At 48.3% G+C, this 13,225-nt stretch overlaps 1 protein-coding gene across 1 annotated transcript in view; it reads left to right on the plus strand.

Moving 5' to 3' along the window:
- The window catches only part of SCFD2 (sec1 family domain containing 2), a 208,510-nt gene that overhangs the window by 32,453 nt on the left and 162,832 nt on the right, over positions 1-13,225 (plus strand). The window contains exon 3 of the mRNA XM_009899304.2: positions 2,292-2,419. Within this exon, the coding sequence (XP_009897606.2) occupies positions 2,292-2,419 (128 nt within the window). The remainder of the gene's footprint in view (positions 1-2,291; positions 2,420-13,225) is intronic.

The following is a 13,225-nucleotide window of genomic DNA, read 5'->3' on the forward strand; positions in this document are numbered from 1 at the left end:
GTTAGCTCCTGGGGTCTGTCTTTCTGTGAGTCTGCTGATGTTTATGGTGATGAAGAGAGCTGGGGAAATGAGAACAGGTTAACATATTAGGAAAGAGAAGCTTGAGTTTTCTACCAGACAGAATAAAAATAAACCCAACTGTCTTTGAAACTAGCTTCCTGCTGCTTCCTGATCTCTCTAGCTTCCCATTTGGATCTGTATGTTCAGGAAGGGCTTAGGTAACAAGCAAAGTGGTGGCTTCTTGCAGCCCAGGCCTCATTGTAAATGACAGCTGGGCCCTGTGAATGGGGAGTGAGCAGGGTCCATAAGCTGAGTTTTTAAGTGATGCTGGGAGGTTAAAACTGCTGCCCATGAATGCTGCTCAGCACCACTGCTCACATCACACTTGACAAATGGGTAGAGGGCCCTGCTGCAGATGTCCTGGCTGCTTTGGGATGTGCTGCCTCCACCGCTGGAGGAAGGTTGAGTTGCACTATGTGAAAGAGAAACGGAGAGGTGGTGTCAGGCATCTGATTTTTCCTTTCTTAAAGCACGGCCATAGGATGAGTTTTGCTCTTCCTATTCATTTGTGGTTTGTTCAGAAGAGTCCACTCAGCTTTCTTCCCATGGTCCTTCCACCCACTCAGGCTTTGACAGAGGATGTGGGTTCCTGCTCTGACAGGATTGGGATGTGGCCATCCCTTTACCTGGTGTGGGAGACAGCAGAGATTTGCTGAGCACAGCCCTGCCCTTGCAGCAGGGCTGCTCTGTCAGAGGCTTCAAGTGGATTAATTGTTGGGGCTTTTTATGTGCCACAAAGCAAAGCTTGGTTTGGCATGTTTATAAGCATGTTGTAAATGACAGCAAAACCTATTCAGGGGTTAAATGTCTCCTGAGGGTGAAAAAAAAAATGAGGGAAACTTTTTCTTTAAGAAAGAAAACAAATAAAAGAGAAATCCAAAGCAGTCAATCCCAATGTGTGGCTGTAGCCCCAGGCAAGGATTGTTTCCTCCCGTCTTCTCACTCCTAGCTTAAAAAACCCCTACCCAATTCATTCACAACAGCAGCAAATGCAGTGTCCTGGAGGAGAGAGAAGTCTGTCAGGGAACTGAGTGCAGATGAGCCACACAAATACCTAATTTAAGCTTAGCAACAGCAACAATAAACAGGAAACCTGTGAGAACAGAAACCATAAGGACATTTATTACATTTGGCTACAGATTCTTCTTGCCATGATGAAACTCATAGGGGATGGGAGTTCATCAGATCACACCAGCAGCCTGCAGGGCTGCAAGTATTGGCTTTGGGACTTAAACTCTCATGGAGAAGTTAGTGCCCAGCCTTTTTGTAGCTTTTTTGTTTGGTAACTGAAGAAGTTTGGACTGTTTGTGGTACTCCCCTGGTTGAACAGCAGTGGTTCCTTTGAGGCTGCCATGTTCATTTATTCTATGTGAGTTCTTACACTTGAGAATTGGTGGCAAAAAAAGCAAAATACTGGGGTTCTTTTGTTTTGTTTGTTTGTTATCATAGAATCAATAAGGTTGGAAGAGACCTCAAAGATCATCAAGTCCAACCTGTCACCCAACACCTCATGACTACTAAACCATGGTGCCAAGTGCCACATCCAGTCCCCTCCTGAACACCTCCAGGGATGGTGACTCCACCACCTCCCTGGGCAGCACATTCCAATGGCTAACAACTCTCTCTGTGAAGAACTTTCTCCTCACCTCCAGCCTAAACTTGCCCTGGCACAGCTTGAGACTGTGTCCTCTTGTTCTGGTGCTGGTTGCCTGGGAGAAGAGACCAACCCCCACCTGGCTACAACCTCCCTTCAGGTAGTTGTAGAGAGCAAGAAGGTCTCCCCTGAGCCTTCTTTTCTCTAGGCTAAGCAACCCCAGCTCCCTCAGCCTCTCCTCACAGGGCTGTGCTCCAGACCTCTCCCCAGCCTCATTGCCCTTCTCTGGACACTTTCAAGAGTCTCAATGTCCTTAAATTGAGGGGCCCAGAACTGGACAGAGGACTCAAGGTATGGCCTGAGCAGTGCTGAATACAGGGCAGAATGACTTCCCTGCTCCTGCTGGCCACACTATTCCTGATGCAGGCCAGAACTGCATCAGAAATTGTCACAAATGTTCCACTGTCACCAATGTTCCACTAAGGCAAATCAAGCTTTGACACCACTTTATTTTGGACTTGCATCCTGCCCACCTCAGAGAAGTTCCTAAGTAGAAGCACTCCTGTTAAAATGTCAATGTTGTTGTCTGAAGCTTGCTCCAAGCTCCCTGTAGTGTAACCCTGTCATTTTCTCACAGTGATCCAGCTGCCAAAGCTCTCTGGGAGTCCTTCATGAACGTCAAACAGAAGGAAGCTGTGATGGAGGCTAGGAGACACCTTGTGGAGGCTGCGAGCAGAGAAAATTTGCCTATTAAAATGAGCATGGGTGAGTGGTGTCAGATATCCTTTCCTGCACACTGGTAGTGTGAAAGAGGATGTCAGCTCTTCTTTGTCCTTTTGGGGACCCCCAACCCTCTCCTTGCTTTATCCTCATTCTTGGCTGCTGATTTCAGGTGAGCACTGTGGTTACCATAGGATATTGCTGGTATATAAGTGAAAGCAAAGTGTTCTATTACAAATACAGCAACCTTCACAAGATTGAGAGCAGAAATCAGCTCCTTTTCATCCTCTTGAGGACTCTTAACCCCTGTCCTTGCTTTATCCTCATTCTTGTCTGCAGATTTCAGGTGAGCACTGTGGCTAGCATGGGATATTGCTGGTGTATAGGTAGAAGCCATGGATAAAATGAGAAGCAAGGAGAGGAGGGTACTGCAGTCACCAAAATCTTATGTTCTTACTGAGTCCAAATGCAGAAAACCTGAAGCTCACACCCAGGTGTCAAACTGTGTAATGACACATTGCTTCATGACTTTTTAGAGCAGATCTACACCATGGCAGCATTCATTGCTACTGAACACATGAGTTCTCGGTAGGGAAGCTCCAAACTGTGTTGTTTAGCAATTGCTGTTGTTGAGAAGGAAGAATTCGAGTGGCCTGTTCTGGTCCTGATTGCTGGGTTGAGTTTGGGATGACCTTGGTGGATTGCACATAGGTTTTCCCAACACTTGGGGTATTTTCTAACATGAATGGCCCTAATATTAAATGTCAGAGGCTTTTTCTAGCATGAAAGTTGCCTCTTCTTACTAAGAAGTGTGTCAGATGGTCAGTATTTTCCTTACTACTACTTTTTGCCTTCTTTTCTCTCCCCTCCCCCTGGAAATAAGGAGTGAATTACATTTGAAAGCAAAGCTTTGAATTCCATTTGGTGTAGCTGAGCCCTCCTGCAGTGGCCACCTGCCTGAAAAACTGCATCTCTGTGACACTGTGGCAGCACAGGAGCCCTCTGCAGTGATGAGAAACTTAATCCCATCCTGTGTCTGTATTTTCAGTGCAAGGAAAATAAACTCTGCTGTTTTCTGGGCTGTGAAAGGCTGCTCCTTACCCTGAGCTGTGCATGTGCTTGCCCATGTTTCTCCTGCAAGCAGCGTGCCTCATGCCCAGCCTGGCTGTGTGTGGCTGAAGTTCAGACAGTTGTGGGAGGACACACAGCTCAAAGTTTTGGGTGTTGGTACCTTATGAATGTGCCCTCTTCATCCTGAGAGGGAAGGAGACTAGGAGAACTGTAGAAGGGGACATAGGCCTTCTCCTCAACACCCTCAAATGTCTGCAGGCCACTGGGTACTCTCTTCTCCCATTGAAAGCAGCAGGAGTAGAGAGAGAGGAGTTCTGAGGGAGAAGAAAGAGCAACAAAGGAAATCAATTAATTCTGCCACATTTTTTGAACTGAGTTGATTGGAGCTTTGCTTTCAGGTGTTCTTGGTTGGCATATTCATTTTATTAGTCATATCAAGGAAAGGGGCAGTGGGGATGTCTGAAAGTCCTATTGATGTGCTGGAAGGTGTCCAGGGAAGGGCCACAAGGATGATCAGAGGGCTGGAGCTCATCTTCTGTGCAAGCAGATTGAGAGAGTTGGGGCTGTTCAGTCTGGAGAAGAGAAGGCTCCAAGGAGACCTAATTGTGGCCTTCCAGTATCTGAAGGGGGCTCCAAGAAAGCTGGGGAGGGACTTTTGAGGGTGTCAGGGAGGGATAGGACAGGGGGGAATGGATCCAAGCTAGAGGAGGGCAGAATTAGATTAGGTGTTAAGAAGAAGTTCTTCCCCATGAGGGTGGTGAGGGACTGGCACAGGTTGCCCAGGGGGGTGGTGGAAGCCTCATGCCTGGAGGCTTTTAAGGCCAGGCTGGATGTGGCTGTGAGCAGTAGTAGTAGTGTGAGGTGTCCCTGGCCATGGCAGGGGTGTTGGAACTGGCTGATCCTTGAGGTCCCTTCCAACCCTGACAATTCTGTGTGGATTCTGTGTGTTTCATAAGGGAGCAGTGCAGAAAGAAGGAAAGGTGGCTGAAGATGGGCTGGCAACAGTTTGTTGAACATTTAGGTGGATGGATGCTTGAAGCAAGCCCAGTTTCAATCTGAAGAACCATCTCCAGGGCATTTGTACATAGAGCAGGACTCTTACAGCATTTTGAAGGAGTATTTGCCCCCCCCCCTTTGTTTCTTTTCCTGCCATTTATGTCCAAGGAAAGATGCTTTTTTTCTTCCCTGTCCTTCCACTTTGTGAGTGAGAGGACTGTGTTGTTAGAGACTTCACCCAGTGACACATGCTAGTAAGCTGTCCAGAGCATTCCTTGCAAGCATTTTCAAATCCTCTTTCACTCTTAAAGAACTGCAAGCCTTAGGAAACTGCATCACAGAGGGAGCTGAAGTGCCAAGTGATGGTTTATTAAACCAACTAGAACACAAAACTGTGGAGCTCCTTTGCCAGTTCCTTACAGAACAAAAGCCAAGCTGTGTAGCTGTGTACCATCTTGGATTTTTCTGAGGTCAGCCCTGAAGAAGGCAGGCAAAGCACTGTGCAGAATTCCAGCCAGCAATAAAGGCTTTGTGCCTGCTGCATCCAGTTTGCTTCTGTTTAATCCATTCTCTCCACAAATACATCACAGGGGGTAGATAGGGCTTGAGGATGCAATTTCCTCTGGAGTTCAGAAACGCCTCCAGTGTTGACTTTTGGGGAATATTTGTTTGGTATTTGTTTGGTGTTGCTTACTGTGAGGTTTGTTTGGTATTGCTTACTGCCATTGAGCTCCTCTTTTCCAGGCTGATAGAAATGCACTGAGACCATTTAACTAACATAGCAGCTACATCCCCCTCCCTGGGGCTGAATGAAGCCTTGAGCAGCCTGGTCTAGTGGAAGGTGTCCCTGCCCATGGCAGGAGGGCTGGAACTAGATGATCTTTAAGGTTCCTTCCAACTTAAACCATTCTGTGAATCTGTGAGTCTATGCTTTTCCTCAACCCTTTCCCAAGACAGTCTGTGTTTGCTTCTGAGCAGGTGGAGCTGCCTCTAGTTAGATGTCCATTTAAATGAAGAGGCTTTGAAACTTTCCCCATCTATCTCTATATACAAAGACACACACAGACACTCTTCTAAAAAACTACCCCAAAGCCTACAAACAATGCTTTTTATGAGCAGCATCAGCTCTGCTTTGCTTCTCAGGCAGCTGCATTTGTGGTTTTGATACCCATGCTGATAGATATCTGGGGAGGAAAAATACTCACCAAGTTCTGTTCAGATATCCTGTAGTGCAAGTGTGAATAACATAGAATGGCTTAGGTAGGAAGGGACCTTAGAGATCATCTCCTGTGCAGCCTGTAGCAACTACACTTGGCATGAAGTGGGTGGGCCAGGTGAGACTCCCCAAAGTGGGGAATTCTCAGGACCTTTGTAGCTCTGGGTTGTACAGATTGCTGTGGATATTACAGCAATAGAAATCAATACAGATTAGGCACCAAGAGTTCTTCCTTGTGACATTTCTTTTCTGCTTAAGTAATAGATCATGAGGTGTCCATGGGAGGGAGGTTGGATTAGATGATCTCTAAGGTTTCTTCCAGACTAAGCCATTCTATGATGATACAAATGGGTAGGTGTAAGTGTGGCTTCCTTTTGCCATAAGTCTCTTTATATATTCATAGATTCATAGAAGGGTTTAGGTTGGAAGAGACCTCGAAGATCATCCAGTTCCAACCCCCCTGCTATGAACAGGGACACCTTCCACTGGACCAGGTTGCTCAACACCTCATCCAACCTGGCCTTCACCACCCCCAGGCAGGACACAGCCACAACCTCCCTGAGCAGCCTGTTCCAGAGTCTCACCACTCTTGTACTGAAGAACTTCTTCCTAAGATCCAATCTGAACCTGCTGTCCCTCAGCTTCAAACCATTCCCCCTTGTACTGTCTCTAGACACTCTGATGGAAAGTCCCTCTGCAGGCTTCCTGTAGGATCCCTTCAGGTATTGGAAGGCAGCTCTGAGGTCTCTCTGGAGCCTTCTCTTCTCCAGATTGAACACCCCCAGCTCCCTCAGCCTATCCTCATAGCTATGGTGTTGCAGCCCTTGGTTCATCTTTGTGGCCTCCTCTGGACTCACTCCAACAGTTCTGTGTCCTCCCTATGAATGTGTAGATGTAATTTATTTTGGGATAATAAAAATCCTGGCATTTAAGGAAGCTCATTTAGAGGATGAAGCCTCCTTTTGAGAAGCCCTTTGGAAGGCAGTTCAGAAGATATCAGAGTAAGCTAAATTCAAGTGAGACTGTAAATACTGGAAGGGGATTATTTCTGCTCAGGCCTTAAAGTGTGTGACTGGAAGGAGTCCTGCTCTGAAGCATCAGCCTGACTTGCAGTACAGTGGAAAGTTTGCTGGTTTTCTATTCCTCTGCTTCCCATTTCACTCTTTATCAGCTTGATGCATATCTTAATCTTCTGAGCCTGGCAGCCCATGAATCTCTTGTTGAAAACTTTGCTATTAGCCCAGCATTTGGCAGTGGTAAAGATGTTGCTACAAATGTTCTTTTGTGCCTTTAGAAACACCCTTGCTCTTCTGCTTGGAAAAAGAGCACAGTAAACCTTGATCAAGCCTGAATTCCTTTATTGTGTCTTTTCACTGGCATGGAGACTGATGGAAGTGCAAACAGTGGTACACTGGCAGAAACAAAGTGCACTGTGCTGCTCCACGAGCCCTGGTTGGCAGAAGAGAAGCCTTTTGGTTTCTCACCCTCTGAACTGTACAAATAGAGCTTTAAAAATCAAGCCCACAGCAAAAATTAGCAAAGCCTCAGGCTTGGTGAAGTAAAGAAGAGCCCTGGAACCTTTTCAGATGGGCATGGGTGGAATTGAACTCTGAAACTGCTTTAGTATCATAGAATCAAGCAGGTTGGAAAAGACCTCAGAGATCATCAAGTCCAACCTATTACCTAATACCTAACACCTCCTAAGCTTTGGCTAGAAGTGGGGAGATCCTGACATTTTTAGCCTGGAAATATGGCCCAGTGTCCCATTTTGAGTGAGAAAAGTACCTTAAAATTGACAGGAAGAGCACAGGTCAATGTTTTTTATCTGGAAACATAAAGGATATGGAGTGTGCATTTTAATTGTTAACTTTTATTTTAAATGAAAAGATGCATTGAGCTGTAAGGCTCTTCAACAGGCTCTTTATTCTTGACAAGAGCAGTGCAAAATCAAATCAAATCAAGACTCAATACCATCAATTCCTGGATTAAACTTTAGGGATAAAAGCTACCCACTAAGCAAATGAGCTGCAGTAGAGTAGAGAAGCACATACACAGCTTTCCAGGGAAATAAAGTCCCATCTCAGATATCCAAAATGAGGACAGTTCTGTGATGGAGACAAGTAGTGAGACAATGTCACTATGGGTTTGAGGTCCTTAGAAATGAGGAGAAAGCAGATCAGCACTGCAGAGCTTGCGGTGGGCTGCAGGGTGTTTGAATCCCTTCTGTGGCACAGCTCTGGGTGAGTGAGGGGTACCCAAGTAACTCTGTGACCTCTGATTCTGTAGAATCACAGAAGTGTCAAGGTCTGAAGGGACCCCAAGGATCATCCAGTTCCAACCCCCCTGGCCAGGGACACCTCACACTAGATCAGGTTGCCCAGAGCCACATCCAGTCTGGCCTTAAAAACCTTCAGGGGTGAGGCTTCCACCACCTCCCTGGGCAACCTGTGCCAGTCTCTCACCACCCTCATGGGGAAGAACCATGCAGAGAGGAGATCATGTTGTAGACTGCTTCTTGTGAGGCTGATGTTTTTCTGTTGCCCATTTTCCTGATCTCCAAACCCAGCAGGAGAGGAAGCTGCAGAATCAAGTGAGGCAGCAGCAGCCAAAATCTCCCTCCTGGCATCCTCATGAAGCAGAGGCTTCCTGTACCAGCTTGGCTGAGACAGGCCTGGCTTAGCCCAAGGAGTCCCAGTCTCCTGCTGGTGAGTCTCACAGTGCTGCTCCAAGGGCTCACTGCTGTTCTCAGGCCATTTTTCCAAGGAGAGGAGATGCTGCTTGTCCCACACCTGAACTCCATAGCCTGGATCATGAGGCAGCGGTTCCTGAGTTCAATTAGTCTGCTCTTGGTCTCAGCAACAGGAGTCTGCAGTGTGGGACACTCCAGCCAAGCGGATTTGGGGTTTCCAGCCTTTTGCAATACTGAGTTCCTGATTTCTCCCTGTAGTGCAACTAAAAGTATAGTCTTGACCTGAAGTAAATGTTCCCAGTCCCTGTGATGGTCAGTGCAGCAGATGTTGTGTTGCATCACTCACCCCTGGAGGCAGGAAGGCTTTTTGCTTCTCAGAGTGCTAAATGTTTTCAGAGAGCTTGGAGTGTTTCTAAAGATTTTTGATACATTCCTATTTGGAGGACATCAGTCTAGGCCTTGGCATTGCCAGGGGAATGCTGCTTGAGTGTAGTGGGGTCAGGCTTTCCCTGATAAGCCTTGATCATAGAATGGCTTAGGTTGGAAGGGACCTCAGAGATCATCTCCTCCAGCCTCCCCACCATGCCCAGGGACACCTCTCAACTAGGCTCAGCTGCTCAAGGCCTCATCCAACCCAGCCTCCAACACCCCCAGGGAGGAGGCAGCCACAACCACCCTGGGCAGCCTGTGCCAGAGTCTCAGTACCCTCCTACTGACAAACGTCTTCCTAAGAGCCAATCTAACCCTGCTCTCCCTCAGCTTCAAACCATTCCTCCTTGTCCTCTGCAGCCTTCCTGTATGATCCCTTCAGTTACTGGAAAGCAGCTCTAAGGTCTCCCCAAGTCTTATTTCCAGGCTGAACACCCCCAGCTCCCTCAGCCTCTCCTCTGCTGCTCCAGCCCTTGGATCATCTTTGTGGCCTCCTCTGGACTCACTCCAGCAGCTCTGTGTCCTTACACTGGGACACCAGAACTGGAGGCAGGATTGGAGGTGGGGTCTCAGCAGAGCAGAGCCAAGGGGCAGAATCCCCTCTCTTGCCCTGCTGGCCACACTCCTCTGGCTGCAGCCCAGCACACAGCTGCCTGCTGGGCTGCATGAGGGCACTGCTGGCTCATGCTGAGCTTCTCATCAGCCAACACCCCCAAGACTCTTTCTTCGGAGCCACTCTCAACCCACTCTGCACCCAGCCTGGACTTGTGCCTGGGACTGGCCCAGCTTGCTGCATGCTAAGTAGCCTCTTGTGGTGTAAGATGGGTAATGGTTCAAGCCCTAGTAAAATTGTGCTGCATGGCATATGTGTGTCTCATACCTCATTTACTTTGCACCTCACTGCTATAAAACAGTTAGCAGATGGAAGTGAAACACAGAGCCCTGTGCAGTGATGTGAAGCACAGCAATAAGCTGGTAGTGTATTATCTTTGATTAAATCGTGGCTGACACATGGTTGCAGGGCTATTTGGCTAAGCTTATGTTACTTTGAAGAAAGGAGTGGGTGACAATAGCTTTTTCTGTGTCTGTTGGATAAACTCTGTATTTTATGGTGGGTTTTTTTGCAGGGGAAGGGTTAGGTAGGGGTTAATTATTCTGTTGGGTTTCTTTTTTTTCCAGACAGTAAACCCAAACACTTAAATATGTACTTATGGCCAGATCTCCTTCCATGTCTGGTTGTGATTAGAGCTGAAGATAACTCTTAAAAATGTCAAAGAAAACAGAAGTGAGTTGCTCTTGCAGGGGTTCTCCAAATATAGAATTTTATCATTTGCTAATGGGATGCTCCAAAGCTTCTGTTAACTTCAGTGTGAAGTCTTTTTTCTCTTACAGTATCGTGGAAACCCCTCTATTAAAATGGTCATTTCTAGACAGTTTAGGAGATGGAAGGACCAGTCAGTGGGTACAGAACTGGCTTGAGGGCTGCACCCAAAGGGTGGTTGTCAATGGCTCCATGGCCAAGTGGAGGCCAGGGACAGGTGGAGTTCCTCAGGGATCAGTACTGGGACCAGGCTTGGTTAACATCTTTGTTGGACAGTGGCATTGAGTGCACCCTCAGCAGGTTTGCTGATGACACCAAGCTGTGCGGTGCTGCTGACAGCTGGAGGGAAGGGATACATCCAGAGGGGACCTGGACAGGCTGCAGAGCTGGGCCCATGACAGCCTCATGAGGTTCAACAAGACCAAGGGCAAGGTCCTGCAGCTGGGTCAGGGCAATCCCAGGCACTGATATAGGCTGGGCAGGGACTGGCTTGGGAGCAGCCCTGAAGAAAAGGCCATGGGGGTGCTGGTGGATGAGAAAGTCCGCATGAGCCAGCAGTGAGCACTTGCAGCCCAGAGAGCCAAGCAGAGCCTGGGCTGCAGCAAGAGAAGCATAGCCAGCAGGTGAGGGATGTGATTCTCCCCCTCTGCTCCACTCTGCTGAGACCACACCTGGAGCACTGTGTCCAGTTCTGGAGCCTCTGTTCCGGGAAGGATCTGAACTATGACAAGAAGTATCTCAAGGTGCTGGAAGTTGTCCAGAGAAGGGCCAGGAGGATGAGCAAAGGGCTAGAGCTGCTCTCCTATGAGGACAGACTGAGGGAGTTGTGGCTGTTCAATCTGGAGAAGAGAAGGATCCCAGGAGACCTAATTGTGGCTTTCCAGTACCTGAAGGGGGCTCCAAGAAAGCTGTGGAGGGACTTTTAGGGTATCAGGGAGTGAGAGGACTGGGGGGAATGGAGCAAAACTAGAAATGGATAGATTGAGACTGGATGTTAGGAAGAAGTTGTTCTCCATGAGGGTGGTGAGAGACTGGCACAGGTTGCCCGGGGAGGTGGTGGAAGCCTCCTCCCTGGAGGTTTTTGCAGCCAGGCTGGATGTGACTGTGAGCAACCTGCTGTAGTGTGAGGTGTCCTTGCCCATGGCAGGGGGGTTGGGACTGGATGAGCCTTAAGGTCCCTTCCAACCCTGACAATTGTGCCCCTGTACTCTGCATTGGTTAGGCCACACCTTGAGTACTGTGTCCAGTTCTGGGCCCCTCAGTTTAAGAAGGACATTGAGACACTTGAAGGTGTCCAGAGAAGGGCAACAAGGCTGGGGAGAGGCCTTGAGCACAGCCCTGTGAGGAGAGGCTGAGGGAGCTGGGGTTGTTTAGCCTGGAGAAGAGAAGGATCAGGGGTGACCTCATTGCCCTCTACAACTACCTGAAAGGTGGTTGTAGACAGGAAGGGGTTGGTCTCTTCTCCCAGGCAACCAGCACCAGAACAAGGGGACACAGTCTCAAGCTGTGCCAGGGGAGGTTTAGACTCGAGGTGAGGAAAAAGTTCTTCACTGAGCAAGTCATTCGTCATTGGAATGTGCTGCCCAGGGAGGTGGTGGAGTCGCCGTCCCTGGAGGTGTTCAAGGGGAGATTGGATGTGGCGCTTGGTGCCATGGTCTAGTTGTGGGGTCTGTTGGGACAGGTTGGACTTGATGATCCTTGGGGTCTCTTCCAACCTTGGTTATACTGTGATACTGTAATTCTATGATTCTATGTTCACAGTAGTTGGGAGTAAAGAATGAAGGGGTAAACATTTGTGAATCAAAGGTTGAAAGTAAATGCACCTTGTTACTATCTTTTTATACTGTGGATCTCTTAAGAGGAAATGATTGTGGGCTACAAGCTTAGAAATTCAGTTAAGCATTTGCTTGCCTAGATTCTGGTGACTATTGCTGTGAGATATGTCATGAATAACAATACTTCTTCAGGAGGGCCATGAAGAAATGGTCAGGGGGTTGGAGCACCTCTGTTATGAGGACAGGCTGAGGGAGCTGGGGGGGCTCAGCCTGCAGAAGAGAAGGCTCCAGGGAGACCTAAGAGCAGCCTGCCAGTACCTGAAGTGGGTCTACAAGAAGGCTGTAGAGGGACTGTTTGCAAAGGCCTGCAGTGATAGGATGAGGGGCAATGGTTTGAAATCAGAGCAGAGCACAGCACTTGTAGGCTGTCCATTTGTGATGATCAGAACATAGATCAAAACACAAGAGAGGTCCCTGAAGCCTCTTAGAAGCTGTATGAAAAAGCAAGCACTCTCTTAATCCAACAAAAGGAAATTTCCTGCAATGACTGTTAACTATACCAGGGGGAAGAAGCCTGGCTGGGACACGACTTGCTGTGCATGTGCACTTTGATACTTTCATTTCATGGAGGGCATCAGCCATCATGATCATGTTTTGCATCAGCAGGAGAGTTCATGAATGTGGGGTGGGAGATCATAGAATCAATAAAGTTGGAAAAGACCTCAGAGATCATCAAGTCCAACCTATTACCTAACACCTCCTGACAACTAAACCATGGCTCCAGGTGCCACATCCAAGCCTTTTTGGAACACCTCCAGGGATGGTGACTCCACCACCTCCCTGGGCAGCACATTCCAATGGCCAGTCACTCTTGCTGGGAAGAATTGCTTCCTAACAGCCAGCCCAAACCTTGCCTGGCAACAGCTTGAGACTGTGTCCTCTTGTTCTGGTGCTGGTTGCCTGGGAGAAGAGACCAACCCCCACCTGGCTACAACCTCCCTTCAGGGAGTTGTAGAGAGCAAGAAGGTCTCCCCTGAGCCTTCTTTTCTCTAGGCTAAGCAACCCCAGCTCCCTCAGCCTCTCCTCACAGGGCTGTGCTCCAGACCCCTCCCCAGCTTTGTTGCCCTTCTCTGGACACCTTCCAGTATCTCAACATCTTTGCTAAACTGAGGGGCCCAGAACTGGACACAGGACTCAAGGTGTGGCCTAACCAGTGTTGAATGCAGGGCAGAATGACTTCCCTGCTCCTGCTGGCCACACTATTCCTGATGCAGGCCAGGATGCCCTTGGCCTGCTTGGCCACCTGGGCACACTGCTGGCTTGTTTTCAGCTGATGTCAGTCGGTACCCCCAGG

Source organism: Dryobates pubescens, chromosome 1 (genome assembly GCF_014839835.1).
Source record: "Dryobates pubescens isolate bDryPub1 chromosome 1, bDryPub1.pri, whole genome shotgun sequence".
Taxonomy (NCBI): domain Eukaryota; kingdom Metazoa; phylum Chordata; class Aves; order Piciformes; family Picidae; genus Dryobates; species Dryobates pubescens.